This window comes from Apteryx rowi, unplaced genomic scaffold, assembly GCF_003343035.1.
Source record: "Apteryx rowi isolate R43461 unplaced genomic scaffold, aptRow1 scaffold_10, whole genome shotgun sequence".
NCBI classification, from domain to species: domain Eukaryota; kingdom Metazoa; phylum Chordata; class Aves; order Apterygiformes; family Apterygidae; genus Apteryx; species Apteryx rowi.
Genome location: NW_020447197.1, coordinates 3,300,900 through 3,319,875, shown reverse-complemented (window position 1 = coordinate 3,319,875; position 18,976 = coordinate 3,300,900). Strand labels below are relative to the sequence as shown.

Below are 18,976 nucleotides of genomic sequence, written 5' to 3'. Positions count from 1 at the left end.
TTACTGCCTGCAAAATCTGAAATGCAACAAAGCGACGATCTTCCCAGAGGCAATTGTCTGGATGCCATTCCGTGCAAGTTTATTAAACTAAATGTAAACACATTAACTTTGGGGAATTATTTTCTCTGCCTAAATTGGTGTGTTTCCAGCAAATGTGGAGAATTTGAAGCCCGAGAATGAAGAATATAAGACTGTTTGTTAATGCGGTTTCACAGCAAAGGTGTTAGAATTAGCAGAGGAAGAGAGAATTGGGGAAAAGCTTCATCTATCTCCTTATTGCCTCCTGAGATAGATTGTTCAGAGCTAAAGGAACGCTAGACATGAACCAAATCTCCTGCTGTCCTATATAGCTTTTACAATCTCCTTTTTAATAACCCAAACTGCAGGGTAGTCTGACTATTAGGCAAGCCGTTCTTTTGAATTCTCTCTACAATGTGTATAGACATGATAAAAAAACAATTCTCATTAAAGCTGCCAATGCTGTTTCAAAAGCAGGTGGTTTAAAATGTTCCCTGTACAAAGCAAAACACATTTCTTGTGCATTACACACTGCTTAATAGGGAGTGTAAGATTACACTGCTACATTGTGTATAGCACTGCATTTTAAATAATAAGATATTGTAAATTGTGTTGGAAATATGTTTAACAGGAATATAGAAGATGTAATGATATGCACCAAGCAGTTTTCAGAAGTGCTGGATCAGCCTTGGATGACAACCTTTGAGCTAAAGTAGTTGAAAATAGAATCTGGAACTTGAGATTATATAGTCTCTGATCCTAACTGATTATTTTTCTAGGATACTGTTCAGTCAGTATGTGGGTATATGAAAGATAAGGTTTTTACTGTCTTATGGGAGCATTTATTGTTTATACTGTAAATTAAGGATGGTAGGAATTGAGTGCATATTGTGCATTCTCATTCTTCACTGCATTCGGTAGTTTATAAGGAATGCAGGATTGGTCTGAAATAGGAGTTGTGATATACAACTCCATCCCTAACCTGCCTGTTCATATGTTTTTTCAAATCAGTTTTGAAAAAACCATTGAAGTCCAATCATACTTCTATGCAAATTATGAGTTTGCCATTCGCTTCAGTGGGAGCAGAATCTGGTCCTTTGCTGCTGTTCTGAGCATTTCACTCTGCCAAAATTCAGGTGTTTTTCATTAGCTATCAGAAATTTATGGAGTAAGAAGACTATAAAAAGCACACTAGTTCATGTTATCCTTATAAAGATAGTCCAGTTCTTCAATGTTTGAATCAGAAGTTCTATTCAAAAATGGGCAAATGTTTGTTTGTGGTATAACGTGCTTTTAGTGAAATAAATTGCATGTGAGCATTCAGTATGCCTGTCTATCTTAATTTCACTGTGTCTTGTGCTTTAAGAAATAATTACTTTCTTTTTGATAAACTGACTTCTGCAAACAAAGTCAAAATTGATTATGGGCTGATGAAGTTAAATAAAATATAACATAAACACTTAAATAATGTGACCTGGCAGCAATTTTTTATTCTGAAAAAGGTAAATTTTTAAAATGCATTTTCTGTGAGACCTCTTTCTTCTGAAAATGTCTGTAAATTCAATGGGCGACATTACAGATAATCCAGTAATCAGAGCTTCACCCACCATTCCATGGAACCATAAACTAGAACAGTTTTACTTACCTGACTCTAGCAACTATTAATGTATGTACATAACTTGTAAAACATCTAGTTATCACTCTGCTCATATTAGCTCTTTCATACTAATGATTTATTTTCATTTTCTCCAGGATATAGACCTGCGGCTAACTGGATTTGATTTATAAGAGGGGATTCTGCAGTAAATGGCCGCTCTCTTCATATTGCTACTATGGAAAACAGAATTGTCAATAGGATGTAGTCTGATAAATAGTGCTGAGTGAAGATGCAGCTTCAATAAGTGTGAAATCAATGGAAGATACTTACCGCATGAAAAGCCTTTTGAGATTTTTCTGACAGGCTCCTATTTAGGAAACTTGATCCGTTTCCTTTGGTCGCCCTGTTTTTACGCCAGTGGATACAAATAAGATTGCTTCACTGTAGTTACACAACTAATGTGGGACCATGGCCTTTCCAAGATCCATGTGGCTGAACTGTGTATGGAGAGCGATGATAGTCCGCCTGTTACACATGGGATTGAATGCCACTTTTGCTCTTTGTACACTTGGATTTTTGCTTCACGCTGCAGCTGTGTCCTCCCAAAAATTGGATGATACCAACCCAGTGGTGACCACCAACTATGGCAAGATAAGAGGGATTAAGAAGGAACTTAATAATGAAATTTTGGGGCCTGTTATTCAGTTTCTTGGGGTTCCATATGCTGCCCCTCCAACAGGGGAGCGCCGCTTCCAACCTCCTGAGCCTCCGTCTCCCTGGGCAGATATCAAAAATACCACTCAGTTTGCTCCAGTGTGTCCCCAGAACATTATAGAAGGCAGGTTGCCTGAAGTCATGCTTCCCGTGTGGTTTACTAATAACTTGGATGTAGTTTCCACCTATGTACAAGATCAGAATGAAGACTGCCTCTATTTAAATATCTATGTCCCAACCGAGGATGGTGAGTTAATACAAGGCGAAACAGGGAGATCTTTTTATTTTCCTGTTCTAAGTTCTAACAATATTAATTCATGTTTACTGGTAGCATGCATGGCTTTCCTTGTTTGCCTGCCAGCATTTTATGTGTATGCATGCTGCTTTTCTGTGTGTGCATCTGTCCTTTATTTTGTTTTTCTGTCTATACTCATTGTTTTTCTCCCACAGCACGTGTATTTTAGGTCAAGTTGGTATCTAATTCTCATTGCCACCCGCTGACTTCTGGGAAGATGCATCAACATCTTATCCATTGCATGTGCAGGCACAACGAGTTGAGAATCTTCCGCACCTAATCAAGCAGGCCATATTTAAGTTAGATAGTGGTGTTGCATGCTCCTACTGTCTGTGATGGAGCTCCATGTTATTTTCTAGTCTTCTATTCATTTTTCAGTCAAAAGAATATCCAAGGAATGTGCCAGAAAACCCGGCAAGAAAATTTGTAGAAAAGGAGGTATGTATAAAGTGGACAAAAAAAATGGGGGAAAAATCGAAACCTTGCAAAGGAAGAACAAATAACACAGCTGAAAGAGGCTGATTTACTGATGTTGTGAAGTGAACAGTTAGGGAGTTTCTTGTCCTAATAAAGCCAGAAGGAGATTTAAATAGAGGACCATGTAAAGCAGATGAGAAGATAACATTTATAAAGCCTGAACTCGGTTACACCTGATTGTATCTCTTTCACTGTCTAATGCTGACTCTGTTGACAGCTTTCATCCTGCGTCTTGGCCTCGTGGTTTAGAGGAGAGTCACTCGTGTGTAGATACAGTATATCATATACACATGCATAGGGGGTGGCCCGTATGCCGGGGCCCTGGCACAGCTGCCGCTGAAGATGTTGGCAGACCTCCACAGCCCCAAATGCGGTGGTGTAGTGTAAAGGTGATTGCACATTACAGCTAAGAAGAACTGCAAAGCTAAGTTGACTTCCTACATGATACACGCTGTTTTCTTGGAACAGTGTTAACTTTCCTAGAATGTATATGTGAAACACTTCTCCTTTTCATTTACACATTTAAAAAGTGAGGGCTGGTTTCCTTTGTTGTGTGATTACGGCTTTCTTTATAAAGCCAGAAGTCTCTTAATATGGGTGCTGGGAAACGTTAACATGTTGTGACATGATACTTTGGGAATTTGGCTGCTTTGGAAACTTTGGAAACTTGGCTTCTAACGTTTTAGTGTTTTGTAGATAGTATGGGAGAATTTGCAGATTTCTTTGTGAACATTTGCAAATTCCTAAAGCCATTGATACGCGGTATAGAAGGTGTATTTTGGTGCTTGTTTAAAGCCGGCATTTGGTAATAGTTTAAAGTACTAATTTTCTACTACTTCACACATTTGTTTTACATTAGTTTCTTTAAATTAATGTCTTATTTAATTGCTGAACTACCTTTAAATCTAGAATACTTTCTAGGGTAAACAAAGAGCAGTGCGGAAATGCACAGTTGTCTATTAGCTATAACTGATATTTTTAATATCAGTTGCCTATGTCCCTGATATTTCAGAACAAATACATTTTAGGAAAGTGTCATAGCACAAAATTGTTTAGAGTTGGACAAAATTAAACTCTGTAAAGTCAAATTAGGTTTCTAAGACCATATTTAGGCATCTAGATAAAAGTGGCCTTATTTTCCAAAATTTTTGCTCGTACAGCTCCTACTGACTGTTAATTTTAGCTGATGTTTAATTATTAATTCTTAATTGTAGTTGCTCAACATATGTTTATTTAGATGTCTAAATCTACTTTCAGTAACTTAAATTAAGGAAATTTGTTTTTAAAGCGTTGGCTTTGAGTCAACTTTTAATACTTCCTATTGAGAATTTTTTGCTCAATGCTGTAAAAATGACATTGTTTTCTAGCTGGATTCCCAAAGTTGGAAACAAAGATAATCAGTGTGCTGTGAGCAATGTCTCTTCTTCACACACATCATTCAAGTTAGAATAACTGCTGTCATTTATATGCATTCAATTAATGTGCAGTGCTGCAGCAGTTATTACGCAGTTCATCAAGCATGTGTAATCAGCTGAGCAACTTTCACTTCCTATCACCCAGACATTGATTCACAGAGTCATAAATAAAGATGCAGATCTCCATCATAGTTCTCAGAAGGAAGCTTTTCCTATTAGAGAATAGAAAGAAAAAAAAAAGCAGAAAAACAGCCAAAATAAAGACAGGGAGAGCCCGGTAGCTGAGGAAAGTCATGCTTATTGTCTTGTGAGTCTAAAGGAGGATAAAGAGAGAGTTATTTGAAATTCAGTAGTTACCTTTCCAGTTGAATTCATTATCTACTGCAGAGTACAAGAAGAAGCAGCAGAAGCCTATCTCTTCCCTTTGACGAGGGCAGACAACTCCTGAAGGCCTTCTGCTTGGGCAGTTGCCRTAGCTGTAGTAATCCTTGTTCTCAGAGTAATTCACTTTCTACTCACCTCTACCTGCCTCAGGTTGTACCTGGGCTGTTGGTCTTCATACTGAGGAGGAGAAGGAATCCTATGGTAGAACAAAGTTGCAATAGGTAAGTGGCATCTTAGCAGCGACACCAGTTGGAAATAGCATTAGTGTTGTGTGAGGAAGAAGAAGGAAGAAGCAATAGCCACTCTTTTCCTGGTTTTAGGTTGCACTCGTTATAGTTGGTTAGTAATGAAAATTACTGAAAAGAGAAAATAGAAAAATGGACAGGTAGAATTTTGCACCATCTGTTTAACTAATAAAGAGTATATAAATGCATAATAAAAGGTATGTAAATGACCGAACCACCAACAGTACACTTTTATATTGTTTAATGCTTTCTTGTTACATGAAGTAGGTCTTATTAGATAATTAAATCAGTAACACCACTTAGTTGAGGGACATAAGAAAAGTCAAAATTTTGAAGAATAGGAAGTAATCTGATGAGGATAGATATGGAAATGAAGGCAATTTTATCTGCAAGTCATGTTAGACATTATAGCAGGAATTGTAACCGCTACCATGTGTTGGTGCGACTGTGATATGCACACTGCAGAGACTACAAAATGTTAGGATGGCAACGGGGTGAAATAGGAACAAGGCAAGACAACATCCCTCTTGTTAAACACGGTTACTTCTATTTCAGTATACTTTATCTTTAATTTACTGATTTAATAATACGTACATGAAAGTCTGAGGTTACTGATTGTGTGTTATGGATATGCATACAACTAAAACCCCCTCTATTTTCTAGGGTTGGTTTTAGGAAATCTATAAAAAGGCATCTCATTAAGCCTTCCCTAAGGRCTAGCTTCTGCAGTTCTAAATTTTCATAGAACCTAGATTGCATCCTAGATAACACCATTTTACCAACCGATATTTTTTTATATTCTTGATCATGCGGTAATTTCCTGAATGCATGTCAAACATTTGCATCTTTTCTAGGAAATTCCTAAAGACTCTATTTAGTGTTTCAGATCTCCACTTTACTTTTATAGACACAGCATGAAAGTTTTACTTCTGTTTCAGAATGACAGGGTAACTCATTATCTTTTAGGAGGAGCGTACATCCTGCTTTAGCTGCATGCCTATATTTTGTTTAATATTGTATATCCAGTTCTTTGCCTTGTAACAGAGATTACAACATGAATAGCAACTTTAAAATCTAATGACAGTTATATAAATAATGTTTGAAAATCATCACTAATGTGACCACTCAAAGAAACTCCAGATATTCTGTGTTCTGCACTTTGGCGTGACAGGATGCTTCTCGTTATGAGCCTGTACAAAAGCCTTCATGTTGCCTGAAGGTATCTGTATTTGAAGATGTGGAAGTGTGCATTTCATAGAGACTATAATATATACTGAATGTCATGGAACTGAGCCCATACAGTTTTGGATAGATTAGTATTTCTAGGAGAGTTGGGAGTGGAATAAGAAAAGAAATGACTTGATCCTTGCTTGTATATATCAAATGTTTGGGAATTACCAATGGCTAAGAGACTGCCCAACAGAGATTTCATGTATGGACTGTGTTTTTTAGTCTAGTTGGTCTGGACTGGTGCACTGAATAAATTTAAAATGCAGAGAATCATGATCCAAACTACCTCATTTGAGAGTGTACAAGTAGACAGCTCTATTAATATTTATGACTGCTAATGAGCTACTTGATTTTCAGAGAGCACAGCTCCCATCACTGTCCTTTCTGGGGTATGGCAGTCTTGGGTGCACAGTAACATATATACATATGTACAAATATATTCATGGAAGTGAAATATGAATTATAGTAATGTAAACTCACCCTGCATTGAAAATTCATCATTTTCAATAGAGAATACCTTGCACCAACTGTGATTCATAAATGCTGCTGATAACTTTAAGGCTTTTAAACTTAGCAGTACGAAACATTTTTTAGGCATTAAAGTAGAATTGATAAGAGCCCAGTTAAGCCTGATCCCTTTTGCTTGTATAGGATGTTTCTTCCAGTGCAGTTTAATTACCTCAGAAATGTCTACTTTATCAAATTTTGGAAAGAGGAATTTTACCCAGGGAAGAGCAGATCTTCAAGTTCTTCAGTTAGTTCCCATTGCTACATACTCTTCCTGAAATAAAAATTGGTAGTGGCTTAGATAAAGTTGCATACAATGAATGCTCTGCATTCTTCAGAATTCTTCATACATCAGTGAGACAACCTTTTGATTGGCTTGGCCTAAATCTTGGGAAAGGTAGAATGACTCCTTCAGCTGGTTTCCACATTAGCTAACTTCAGCAGGATCTGAGGACCTATCCCCTATAGTGAAAAATGCACATCAGCCTCAGCTGGTTTGTTCTTTTTAAAGGTCAGATTGATTGAAAAGGAAAGGGCAAAAGGAATATCTTGGGATCCCTAACTGAAGGCTAGTCATACCTATCTTCTGCTTACCCCATTTTTATTTATTTCTCATCTGGGAAAAAAACAATGTCTATGTACGCTTCTGTGCACATTTGATCTTATAGTAGCCTCTCAGAATATTTTTAAAACTTATATTTTGCCCTTTTGTGATACAATGTAGAAATAGGTTTTCTTTATTTATTTTAAATAACCCTTTCTTTAGAAATGTTAGTGTTTTGTCTCATGTAATCTAAAAATCCCTTCCCAGAACAGGAAAAATAATTCTCAGAGGTTAATTTTTTTTTCTTGCTTCTGTGCAATATATGCAGTTCCTATAGACTTTATTAAATGAACTTATTTCTGCATGCCTTTTTACAACTCTAAAGTCAACTAGAAAAGCACTAGCTTAGATCTGGTAAAATTTGTATTTCCCCTGGCAAAATTTGTCAATTGATTGTCCTATTCTTTTATTCTAAATATCTAATGTAGAAAGTATACCAAACTAATTGGCTTGTAGATGCCATATTGTTGAAAAATGATTGAGATGGTCTTTCTCCATAAAGACATATTAATGGTTATATAAATGAGAGGTATGAAGTCTAAAATGTGAGCCTGCATCACTGTGGGCTCAGCTATGTCATGTTATTTTGCACTTCCAGTGGGCTAAGAACACACATTTGCAGACCATTACCAGGGCTTGTGGCAACTTGATTGTGAGTGTCACGGCTCACAGAGATCACAGTGTATATCGTAATTGGGCCATTTTGAAAATTCATAAGATATTATTTATGTCTGGAGTATATTTGTGTCTGTAGATGCCTGTATATATTTGAAATTTTGCCCCTATTCGCCCCTGTTGGCTGCTGGCTGAAGAGCTCTGAAACTCATTCTGGCCTCCTCAGGCCAAAATTCATTCCCGCGGCATCAATGGGCACAAATCTTGTCCATGATCCCAAACTCTAGTGCCATGCACTAAGAAACCATTTTTCTACTGCAAGTACTGTTTGTTCCTGGTTTTCATTCCTCAGATACCACAGCAGCGTTTCCTATTATACTAGTAATACATGGAAGAAGATAACGAAGCAAACATTGTCTTGTACAGACCTTTTCATCCTTTCACAATCTAAAGCTGTTAGTGTCAGTTAGCAGCATTTTTCAAAGATGTGCAGTAGGGTTATGTCATATTTGAAATAACATAAAATGCTTAAACTCTGATGTATTTTCTATGGTTTTCTTTCTGGGTGAGCCAGTGCTTGACAAGAGAAGATTTTGCAGACTGCATTTTAGGACTCCAGTCGTCTTTAATGCCATCAACACTGGTCAGAGTCGTCTCTACATGTCTGACTATTTTTGCTCAGGCTGTGAGCTCTTGCTGACCATGCACTCACCGGGCTGTCAGTRCTTTGTTCATGTACCTTGACAGGGCTTGGAACTCTAACAGGTCTTAAATTCTGGTCCAATTCCATCCATTGTCCTTTATTTTACTGCTTACTTTTCATTTTCTACATCCTCCCACACATAGGCTCTAAAATAGTACTGCTACCCAGATAACACTAAATCGAATAAAGCTGTTTTGTGCTTCTTCCCCTTTCCTTTCTCGATTTGGAGCAGTTGTACTGAGGAAACAACCATGATGTGTTTTGTTTTGTTTTGTTTTTTTTAATCTGCTCTTTCCTAATTTATCACTTAAAGACAGATTGGATAAGTATTAGAAAAAATAGATATAGAAGTATATGTGTACATTTTCAGAAAGAATGTTTGAGTAACTAATATGGCTTTTTGATAACTAGGATTTTCTGCTTTCATTTTTGTTATTTTTTCCTTGATTGTATTATTGTTATTCTTTTGCTTTTCCCTGTGTTCATGCTCTTCATTTCTTTGTTTCCTTGTAACACACAGGGATACAAATATTCTTAGTATTCTTTGCATATTTTTTGAAGCTTGAAACATGATGCCTACATGTGTCAAGCCATTCTTAAAGATCATCTCAATTACAGTGTTAATAATCCGCTTATAACTTGAATATTGCTCCAGTATCATTTTACATTTTTTTTCAAATTCTTTTCACATATAATTCTTTAGCTCTCTTCATTTTTACTTGCTTTATGTTGTCAAACTTACATGCCTTACTCCTCCTTTCACTGATTTATTTTTTCTCTACTTTGATATGTATAGTATTATTAATTACACTCTGCATTCAGAACCCCACTGCTTTAATGAGCTTAACATAAATGAGATTTGTTTTTGGAATGTCAAATCACATCCTTCTGGCTTAATATTAATATCTGTTATTTTATTTTTTCATGCTTGTAGTAATGAAACTTTATCCTAAAAAGAAGCAGCACTGAGCAAGGCAAGAGAAGTGGGACAAAACTGACTTTAAGCCATGTGTGCACATACCTTCTAACACATTTCAGGGACCAACATGGTCTCTGGCCTAAGTCAGAGCCACCCTAGGGCTGCTTTAAGTGAATCCAGAGGTTCCTGTTGATCGCTTGCTGATTGCAAGACATATGGAAGCTGCATCGTGGCAGGTGCTGGAGCTGATTTTCCCTTCCATGTTTTTGTCATGGTATCAGACTCAAGCAGCAACAGCAAATCATATTGCTAATTCCTCTGCTGCAGGATTTCCTTTCCTGCTTCTGTCTTTCTTATTCGTACTAATAATACAGTAAATACATAGTAAGTTCAGTCCTAGGTATGTGACAGGAAGGAAAATTACCTTGCCGATTAATTTCTCATTCTTCAGCTGTTTAAAGGTTGGGAAGCCCTTTACTATTGCCTTGTTAAGGTCTGTCCACCGAGGGGGACCTAGGGGGAACAAGCCTTCAGGTGTGGTTTTTGTTTTGTTTTATTGTGAGACGGACAGTAGGTCCAACCAAAAAGACACATATGGGGAGAAGATCATGGGCAGCACGATGGGCGAGCGCCCGTAGCGGCTGTGCCGGTGTGCCCTGCCCTGGAGGAAGGCTGGCAGCCCCTTCGCAGCTGTCGAGAACTCGGCACAGGCACCTTTTCCCCAAGTATTTTGCAGTCTAGAGTCTGCCTCTTTATACTGCAGAGGAGTCGGAACACGGTTTTATGCTTTTGTAAGTGCTATTCACATTTTGTTTCTCTCAATGATAATTCGCAATCCAGTCTCTTGTGAGATGCTGAGYTATCATAGGATTATTAGGTTAGGGCTGTATTAACTTCAGTGGTTTTGGATCAGGCCCCACAGGGGCAAAGCATTGACGTCTCTCAGTATGATTTAATATTTGTTTAAATAACTTCTTTAGCCTTATATTATTTTATAATGTGTGGAAAAATCATTTTATCATACTTAGATTTCAGCTTACTAGATTCTCTCTATATAGGAAARAGACAGCCATTTAATATTTGTATTTGTTTTCTGGCAAGCTTCCATTTATTAAATTTCACCCTTTTTGTAAAGGCCTTCTTTAATTATTAGGTGAACATCAGGTATTTATGTAATTACCATAATTATATCTACACATCTAGTGTACTTGCAATTATTTCATTAAAATTGTAATTATTATACAGTTATAGGGGATAATGACGTCCTTTTACCATGTTGCAGAAGCCCTAATTAAACTGTGGCATAAATGAATTGGAAGTGATTTTGAAGTTTTGAATATTGTTTTATCAGAAATATCAGAAGTGATTCATCCACATCATGAACTGGCAGTCAAACCTCTCCAAAGTTATTTTGAGAAAAGATTTTTGCAGAGCTTACGGAAGAGCATTTGTCTCTATTGCCTGTCATTACTTTCTGTTCTCCATATTCTTACACCTAAAAGCTGTCTGTAGATTTTTTTAATGGAAAGGTGTATTGTGTAAGAAGAAGACTGCATGGCTTGCTGAATCTTTCTAGAAGGCTCAGCCCAGAGCAAAATAGGATCTACATGAAAGAATGTTCTCTACTCAACCATCCTTCTCCTTCTGCAGGGAGGGAAGAACCAACAGTTGGTCTGGGACTGTGGAGCTTTTCATAGGTGCTGAGTTTTAATGGAGGGCCCAATTAGTGAARTTCTAGGGGTTGGGGAAAGAGAGAGAAAGTTCCTCTTGCAGCACAGGTCCATATGATGCTCCAAGCCCAGGCAGTGCATTAAGCAGGACAAATATGAAGGTGCCCTACCAAGCAGCTCCTTTTYTCTCCTGTAGAGCGGGTAGGAGATGATGGACAAGCATTACATATGCCAGAATTTATCAAAACTTCAGGATTATGCCTTTTTCCTCCTTTGTTGTGTCAATGTCCTGTAGGATAGTGATCTCTCCTCTCTCCCTTGACTTAATTTTACAAGTCATTGAAAATGAGCCAAAAGCATACATATTTTTTCAGGTTATTTTATCATTCTATTATTTTAAAGCTAATATAGATTGTTCCTAAGTGATAGGTGTATTGCAGTGCAGTTATGGCCTGATTATCAACTGTGCAGCCATCCTACCATGACACCTGCCTTGGTTTTCCTGTCTAAAGGCAGTACCCCTCCATCTGGCCTTGGTTCTGGATGGAGCTACATATGAACCAGCTGGAGAGGCCAAAGATCTTTCTTGCACCTGGTTGCTTATCTCCCAGCTGGAGCTTTTCCTCCAATCTTTGCTCCCAGTTTTGTTAATGGAATGATTCATGCAAATTCTTCCTATTTACTTCAGGTGAGTTAGATGAACCTTCTATTTAATTTACTAAATTTGCACCAGCTGACTTAATCAGTGCACAACTGATTAAGAAGAGCTTGCAGGATCTGCTGTACTGCAGAATTTTGGGGTTATTAGTGTCCTGTAACAGACTTCCAAGAGGTGGGATATCTTGGAGGCAGCTGTGATGCCTTACGTTGCACTGGGCTGTGGAAGGATGGTGCGCCTGGGGCCTGGAGGAGGCTCCCTGGTTGCACTGAGTTGTCTCATGGTTCCCTGCTGAGGTAGCTGATAGGAGAACTGATTTGCTCAGACATTTGTTGCATTTTTTTAAGGACTTGCTGCCCTTTCAGCAGAAACTGAGCACTGTTGTTGTTGTTGTCAGGTGGCATTGCAGTGCCCTGGCAGGGTTTTTTCTAATCTTTGCCAACGCTTCTTTTTGCTTTTTAGTATACTATTCTTTAATATATTACTATTAGTATAGTGAACATGTAAATCAAATATACTCTGCACCAGCTGGAGCTATCTGAACCAGTGAAAGTTTAGCCTCTAAGAGTTGGGATTCCCAAAGTAATGGTCTTGGTTAACAAGAGTGACCCAGTGGTAAGGAAATAAGAAAGGTGCATTTGTGTACATATGCGTTTATATGTGTGTGGTCATASTCGTAAGCAGATTTGAAAGATCAAAGGAGAGCTAGTGTAGTTTGTCTTGTTTCATTTCAAAATTAATATTGATTCATATGTTTTCATATGGATATGAATTTCTTTTAAAGTGCTAAGAAGATATAGGATTTTGGGKTTTTTTAATCTGAATTTAGTTGCTGAAGGCCGAAACTAAGATACTTATGTGAGCCAAACAGATACTATGGGAGATTTTACACACTTACCTACTCTGAAACTGCTTCTATTAATGATGGTGCCCCACGATCTATATATATAGCGCTTTGGATCCATGAAGTATCACTGTATATAACTTTATATGACTGCTGTAGAGGCAGGTTTATTTCAGGAAATTTCACAAGAAATCATCAGGCTGTAAACCTAGATTTCAAAATCTTAGTYCTTTGCCTGTTTCTCCATGCTAAGCTCACATGAAGCAGCCCTTTATGTGAATCAATTAACCACTGCACCATGTGGAACAACAAGGAGAATTAAGTTTGTGTTCTGCACTTTCCAGTCGTTAACCGAGACATTTGTTAATGGCAAATGGATTACTTATGCTATAAACAATAACTTTTGAAACAAAAAATAATTGCTRTACTTAAGTGCTGAAGCACCTGCAGTCTCTCTTACATGAAGTCTCTGTAGATTGAGTCTCATATAAAGTAAGAGGAAAAAAAAGGTGCCTCAATTGTCTTTTCTTTGAAGTGCCATAAAGCTCTTGATTTACTGGCAATTCTTGCAGTGTTTCAGTTGCGATTCTTTAAGTATCGAAGGTATTATCTGGCCAAAAGCACATTATTATACCAGATCTTAGGAAATGTATGCGTGAGTTTTATAGAGATGTGGCTGATTGCTGAAGAGCCTCAACAGAAGCCCCCCATCCTGAATCCCACTCTGTGAGCAGCAATTCCTCACTTCCCCGTCTGTGTGCATTATATTATGTGTCCTTCAACATCACCCCTTGAACTGTGGAACAATCATGTGTTTTTGACAGGCTGATTTGTTTCTTTTTCTGACGTTACTTTGAAAGATGACTGCTAAAATGTGGTTAGGCGTGAAAGGGGCATTCACTTGCAGCGGTGAGCGTGGTGACAGAAGAGGAGCTGAAAGAAGCAGGAAGGGGATTTGAGTGAGCCGAAGGTTCCCGATGCACCCTGAAGCAGGTGTGCGCTGCGAGGCAGGGCCCAAACCAAGCATGCAAGTGGGATTTAAATGCCTTTTCCCATTAGGCAAAATAAGACCAAGAGGAAGGCAGCTCGGAAGTCCACCCCGCAGTTTTAAGCGGCAAAAATCATTTTTCTCTCCAGAGTTTGCAAACATATTAGTTGTCATTTTTCAGCCCAGAGCTTTGACATGCTAAACTACAAGCTAATTTGGCTGAGTATCAGCACAACAAGGAGCAGTCAGATGAAAGAGGAAGAAACAAATGATTTACTAGAAATACTCCATATTCCTTATACTGTACAAGTGGTCTGACTGTTGCAACTTTCTGTGCAGTACTTGGGCATTTATCATATTATCATTTGGATATCTCAAAAAATACATTTGACCTAAAGCCGAGCAGAAGCTAGCCCTAGATATTGCTTGATTAAAAATAGATAAGTCAGCAGTAGGTCAAGTTTTGGCCTGTTGTTTGAATTATGAATATTCTTCTAAATGCTGTCACTTCCTTAAAGAAATACATTGGTTTATTTTGAATTTTAGGTGACTTTGGATTGAAATTCCATGTGAGTGGTTATCTGGCTCAGGGAATACTGTTGTTATTAGCAATTTGGGATGTTAACTTCTTCGTTCCTGAAGTCTCTCTAACTAAATGCAGTGTGCCATTGCAATGGCACTCGGGAACTAAGAAGGTTAAGAAGCCATTGAAACACGTTCCGGAAATGTCATAGTTTTCAGGCTGATGAAGTGCTAGCTTGGAAGAGAATAAAGAAACTATAATAATAATTACCTTTACTTTACGCTTGCAGAGAAGACAGTTTGAAGGCAAGCAGGCCATAGACAGGAGCTTGCTTTTGGTTCTTCCCTCATTAATCATGTCACATTTCCTCATGACTTCTGTAACCCCAGAAATGCACTGTTCAAGTGGAGTTTGGTTGCAAAGGAGAGATTTAACAAAAAGCCAAATCTCCCTTTGAAGTCATTCTGGTCCTCGCTAGCCTTTTCCCATTCCTTCACTCCTCCTGTAGCCAAGCCGCATCTGGCCCTCTCTGTCTTGTGAACTCGTGTGACTCTATTTCAAGTATAGATTTATTTATTAAATCTGGAGATAAAGTATAGATCGGTTCCACTATTCAGATGCTACAGTGATTAGAGCCATCGAAGTACCTGGAGAGGTCAATTAGATTGGATTATCAAATCATTATAAGCAAACCTTTAAAGACAAAGCAATGGAAAGTAATCCCATGTCACTGTATGTCTTTAAAGAATATTTATGCTTTGTTATAGTTTGCGTGCTGTTTTATTATGTGAGTTAAACCCACAGTGGCTAGGAGCCTCGGCTTCAGGACTGAGCTGGAGGGCAGAGTCCCTGCATGGTAAAGTTCTCTGTATGGTGCTGTTCATAGGATAAAACGCATTATTGCATGTACTCTAGGTGAAAAATACATGGAGATCTTCCTTTTTTTTGAGCAGTTGGGCTTCTTGTTAGTCTCTTGAGGGAACTAATTTGAAATCTCTGGGGTTAGGCAGGAAGGCCACCTGCTCTCCCACCATCCTTTGCTGTCTCTGTTATCTCATTCTCTATAAGTTATTTTGACTATGTAATCTTATTTTGACTACTTTTGTTGCATGAGCCAATGTTGTGAACCGACACTAGCTTATTCGGATAAATGTGATTATTCTCTAGCTATTTGTTTTCAGGGTTCCTGTAAAAATGGTTGTCCAGTGTATAATAGCCCATTGTGTCTGTCCTATGCCTTGAGGTAGTGCTTTCTACAGCCTGCAGTGTAATTTTTTTGTGGGTGTGGATATAGATATACATATATATAAGCCTTTCTTTATACGTATATTTTAGTAAGTACTGCAGCCAATGCTAATGTACTGTTTTCATGAGAGAATTGGCAGAATAATATACATCAAAGGCAACAGTTAGCGAATTTTCATTTGACTTGTTCAGCCTATTAGGTTGTTAAATTTTGCATAGAAAATCATTAGCATGTTTAATTTGGGAAGGAAGCTCTTGGAAGAGGAGTTGTGGACGTAAATCAATCAATGAGGAAGCTGTCATAAAGTATTACAACTGCAGCTAGAGCTCTGGAATATAATGAAATATTTTCCCATGTTATTAATTGTAAATGCAAAGAATTGAAAAAAAAAAGTGGGATTATCACTGATTTAGGAGTTACAAAGGCAGCAGAAGCTTCATTGTCATAGTATTAAAATCTAGAACAAGATTGTGTCCAAATCTTTTCTTATTGAACACTTTTATAGAAGTGTAGGTTTGAGGCTGCAGTATTTCTACTCTTTTTTTAAATGAAGGTGAGGGACATCAGAATCTGGTTTGAGATGACAGTCCACAGTGTTTTTGTAAGGTCCAGGTTAAGAAGGACTTCCTCCTCTGTGTGAACTAGACTAGTATGGTCAAAAGTTTGGAATCCTTTTTTCTCCCCAAAAGTGAGTTCAAGAAATTCATCCCTGTTGCATCACAAGGACATTGCAACTGTTATGAATTTTACTTGCTACTTAGGAATTAGCTGAAGTTGAAAAAGTGGGAAAAAATGCACTTCACAGTGGTTTTTTTTTGGTCATCTTTAATGGGAGCATGTGACTTAACATCCTGGTAGTTTAGAAATAGTTATCTGGTATTAAATAAATCCAAGAAGGTTTGGATTTTGACCAACAAAAGTCAAAGAGGAAAGGTCAGAAATCAACACTAAAATAGAATAAATATTAGCTAAAGATTTTGCCATGTAGCAGCTAATCAGGGCTTTTGTGTGCCCTGCTGTGCCAATATCTATTCTGAAGCTACTCATTATGTCTGTTCTAAAGAAGAACTAATTTTGAAGACTTCACTGCACTAAAATCAAGTAATTTACTGCCCTCGACAATTATTTTTTGCTGTGGTTTTATGATGTCTTGTCTGATTAAACATTCAGTGCTAGACATGTTAGCTTCTGGTTTTGTCCCTGCACTTTTCAGGTTCAAATTTATTTGAGTGCAGTTACTATTCTTTGCTGCCAAGGTACTTGACTGCCTTCATCAACTAGGATATTTAGCTGCAAAACCGACATAAGCATCAGGATTATATTATTGATAATTTTGAGAGCACAAAAATCTGTAAAAGTCCTTTCCATTGTGCCCTGGCGGAAAGCACCYGTACCTGTTTGCACTCAGGGGATAAATTCTTGGCTGCATCAAAGTCAACTGCAAAATTCAAATGAAGGTTAATGAGACCAAGCCCAAAGCTCCAGATCTAAAAGACAAACAGAAATAAGTTTAGAGGTAGATACATTTAGAGGTTAGAGGTAGAAACATTTTGATGTTTTGTAGAAGACTTTGAAAATTGTGCCTGAGATGGTTCAAAAATATCTTTCTGCCCTTTTTTTCCCCTCCATTTTTATTTTCTCTGAATAATTGCATAGCTGTCTTGTATCACAGCCACCCCTACAGTAACAAACCTCTTTTACCTTCCTCCCTATATTTCCTTTGTTTCCTGGTCTCATTCAGTCATTATTCTCTCTGATTTGTGCTTATTTCATGTTTCCGCCTGCTTCTCCTGCATCCCTTTCTTTTTAAAAACATTTACCACCTCTTTAAGGCTGAAAAATCATGAGTTATTCATTTGCCACAATCTCCTTTAAAATCTTCCTTTATATTGAAGATGGAGAATCTAGGACAAGAGAGTGGACTCCTGCAAACGGAGAAAAGCCGCATGTGATGCGGAGCTGAAATTAAAACATCCCGTTCTTTTTATCACATGCTTATATTTTGAGCCAGGCTGTTTATGATGCTCCTGGGCTGCTTTTATGGTTCATGTAGCTGAAGCAATGCTTCTTGTCTTTAATTCCTACACAACTTAATCCCGATCTTTCCTAAGTGAAAGTATTTGTCAGTCAGCTACCCCCTATAGGGCGAAAATCAAAACTTATATTAGCCCATGAAATATTTTCTGCCTCCCACTTGACTTGCTGCCTTACAGCTTCCAAATACAGGAAAAGAAAGGATTGCTGCAGCTTTTATTAATTATTTACGTGCTGTTATCAAACATTCCTAGAGTGCTGTAAATTTACAGGCTTTAGTACAAACTTAGAGAAAACAAGTTCCCTGCTCTGGAGAATTTACAGTGAAGAAAAGACAACAGAGGTGAAGATATAGAGCCAGTGGATGTAGTAAAGCAGTGTAGAGTACAGGAGTTTGGGTAAGAAGGCATTGCYGTAATACCTGGTGGGAAGGAGTAGGAGAGCGAGAGTGCTCGGGTGCATGCACAGAGTGCAGGAAGAGGAGAAGGAGGCAGCAAGCAGTAAAAGCCGGTAACAAATTACGCCCGGGGATTACAAGGAAAGCAAAAGGATTGACCTGATTTGTGTGTTTACCACTCAGCGTCTTAGTGGTGCTCTTTCAGCGACCGAATATAATCATTTAACTCAATGGGTGGCAGAAGCACGAGTGTGTTTCACATTGGGACCTACACGATCAGACAGGTCGCTTTCTCCCATGGCTAGCTCCGTGTGAGCTGGCTAGTATCTGTTTTCTAAAGTCATATGAAACAATGGAAAATGGCCCATTCAGAGGGATTAGTAACACATTCAGCCCCTAGCTCAAGGCCACCTTTGGTCCAGCGATGGTAGCCCTGTATTTCCATCCTTCCCAGAGGCAATAGAGTGGCGGCACATTGCAAAGTGCTGCATGAGCTGCACACTGAAGCTGTTCTTTGAACTCATGTAAAAGCATTATAATTTCGACCTTTATTAATAAGATTTTCATTTTAGATATATGAAAGGATGAGCACAAGGAATAAAAGCGTATGTAAACAACGAAGAGTAACCAGAGGTGAATAGGCTATGCTTTGCTTACAGAAATCCACAAATGCTGACATTATTCCCTGATATTGTGTATTGTGCGGTACCGTACAGATATTGAGTGCTACAATTGCTGCAATGGAGATCACAAGAATTAAGGGATTATCATATAGTAGAATACGTGATGAAATAATTGGCAATAGCAAAGGGGAAAAAACCCGCAATACAAATCCCTGCCTAGCGGAAAGGCTGTCTGGGTGAGACGCTGTCTCGCCTTGCTATGCTTAGAAC

The 18,976-nt window shown here is 38.1% G+C and overlaps 1 protein-coding gene across 7 annotated transcripts in view; it reads left to right on the top strand.

Moving 5' to 3' along the window:
• The first annotated feature begins 1,848 nt into the window (after positions 1 to 1,848).
• NLGN1 (neuroligin 1) overlaps positions 1,849 to 18,976 on the top strand; it is a 315,661-nt gene continuing 298,533 nt past the window's right edge. For 3 of the 7 annotated variants that reach the window (XM_026061184.1, XM_026061165.1, XM_026061157.1), the window contains exons 1-2: positions 2,084 to 2,576; positions 3,003 to 3,062. In XM_026061184.1, the coding sequence (XP_025916969.1) occupies positions 2,084 to 2,576; positions 3,003 to 3,062 (553 nt within the window). Of the gene's footprint in view, positions 1,901 to 2,083; positions 2,577 to 3,002; positions 3,063 to 18,976 lie in introns of those variants that run through there. The other 4 variants (XM_026061196.1, XM_026061191.1, XM_026061174.1 and 1 more) reach the window with 2 other exon arrangements.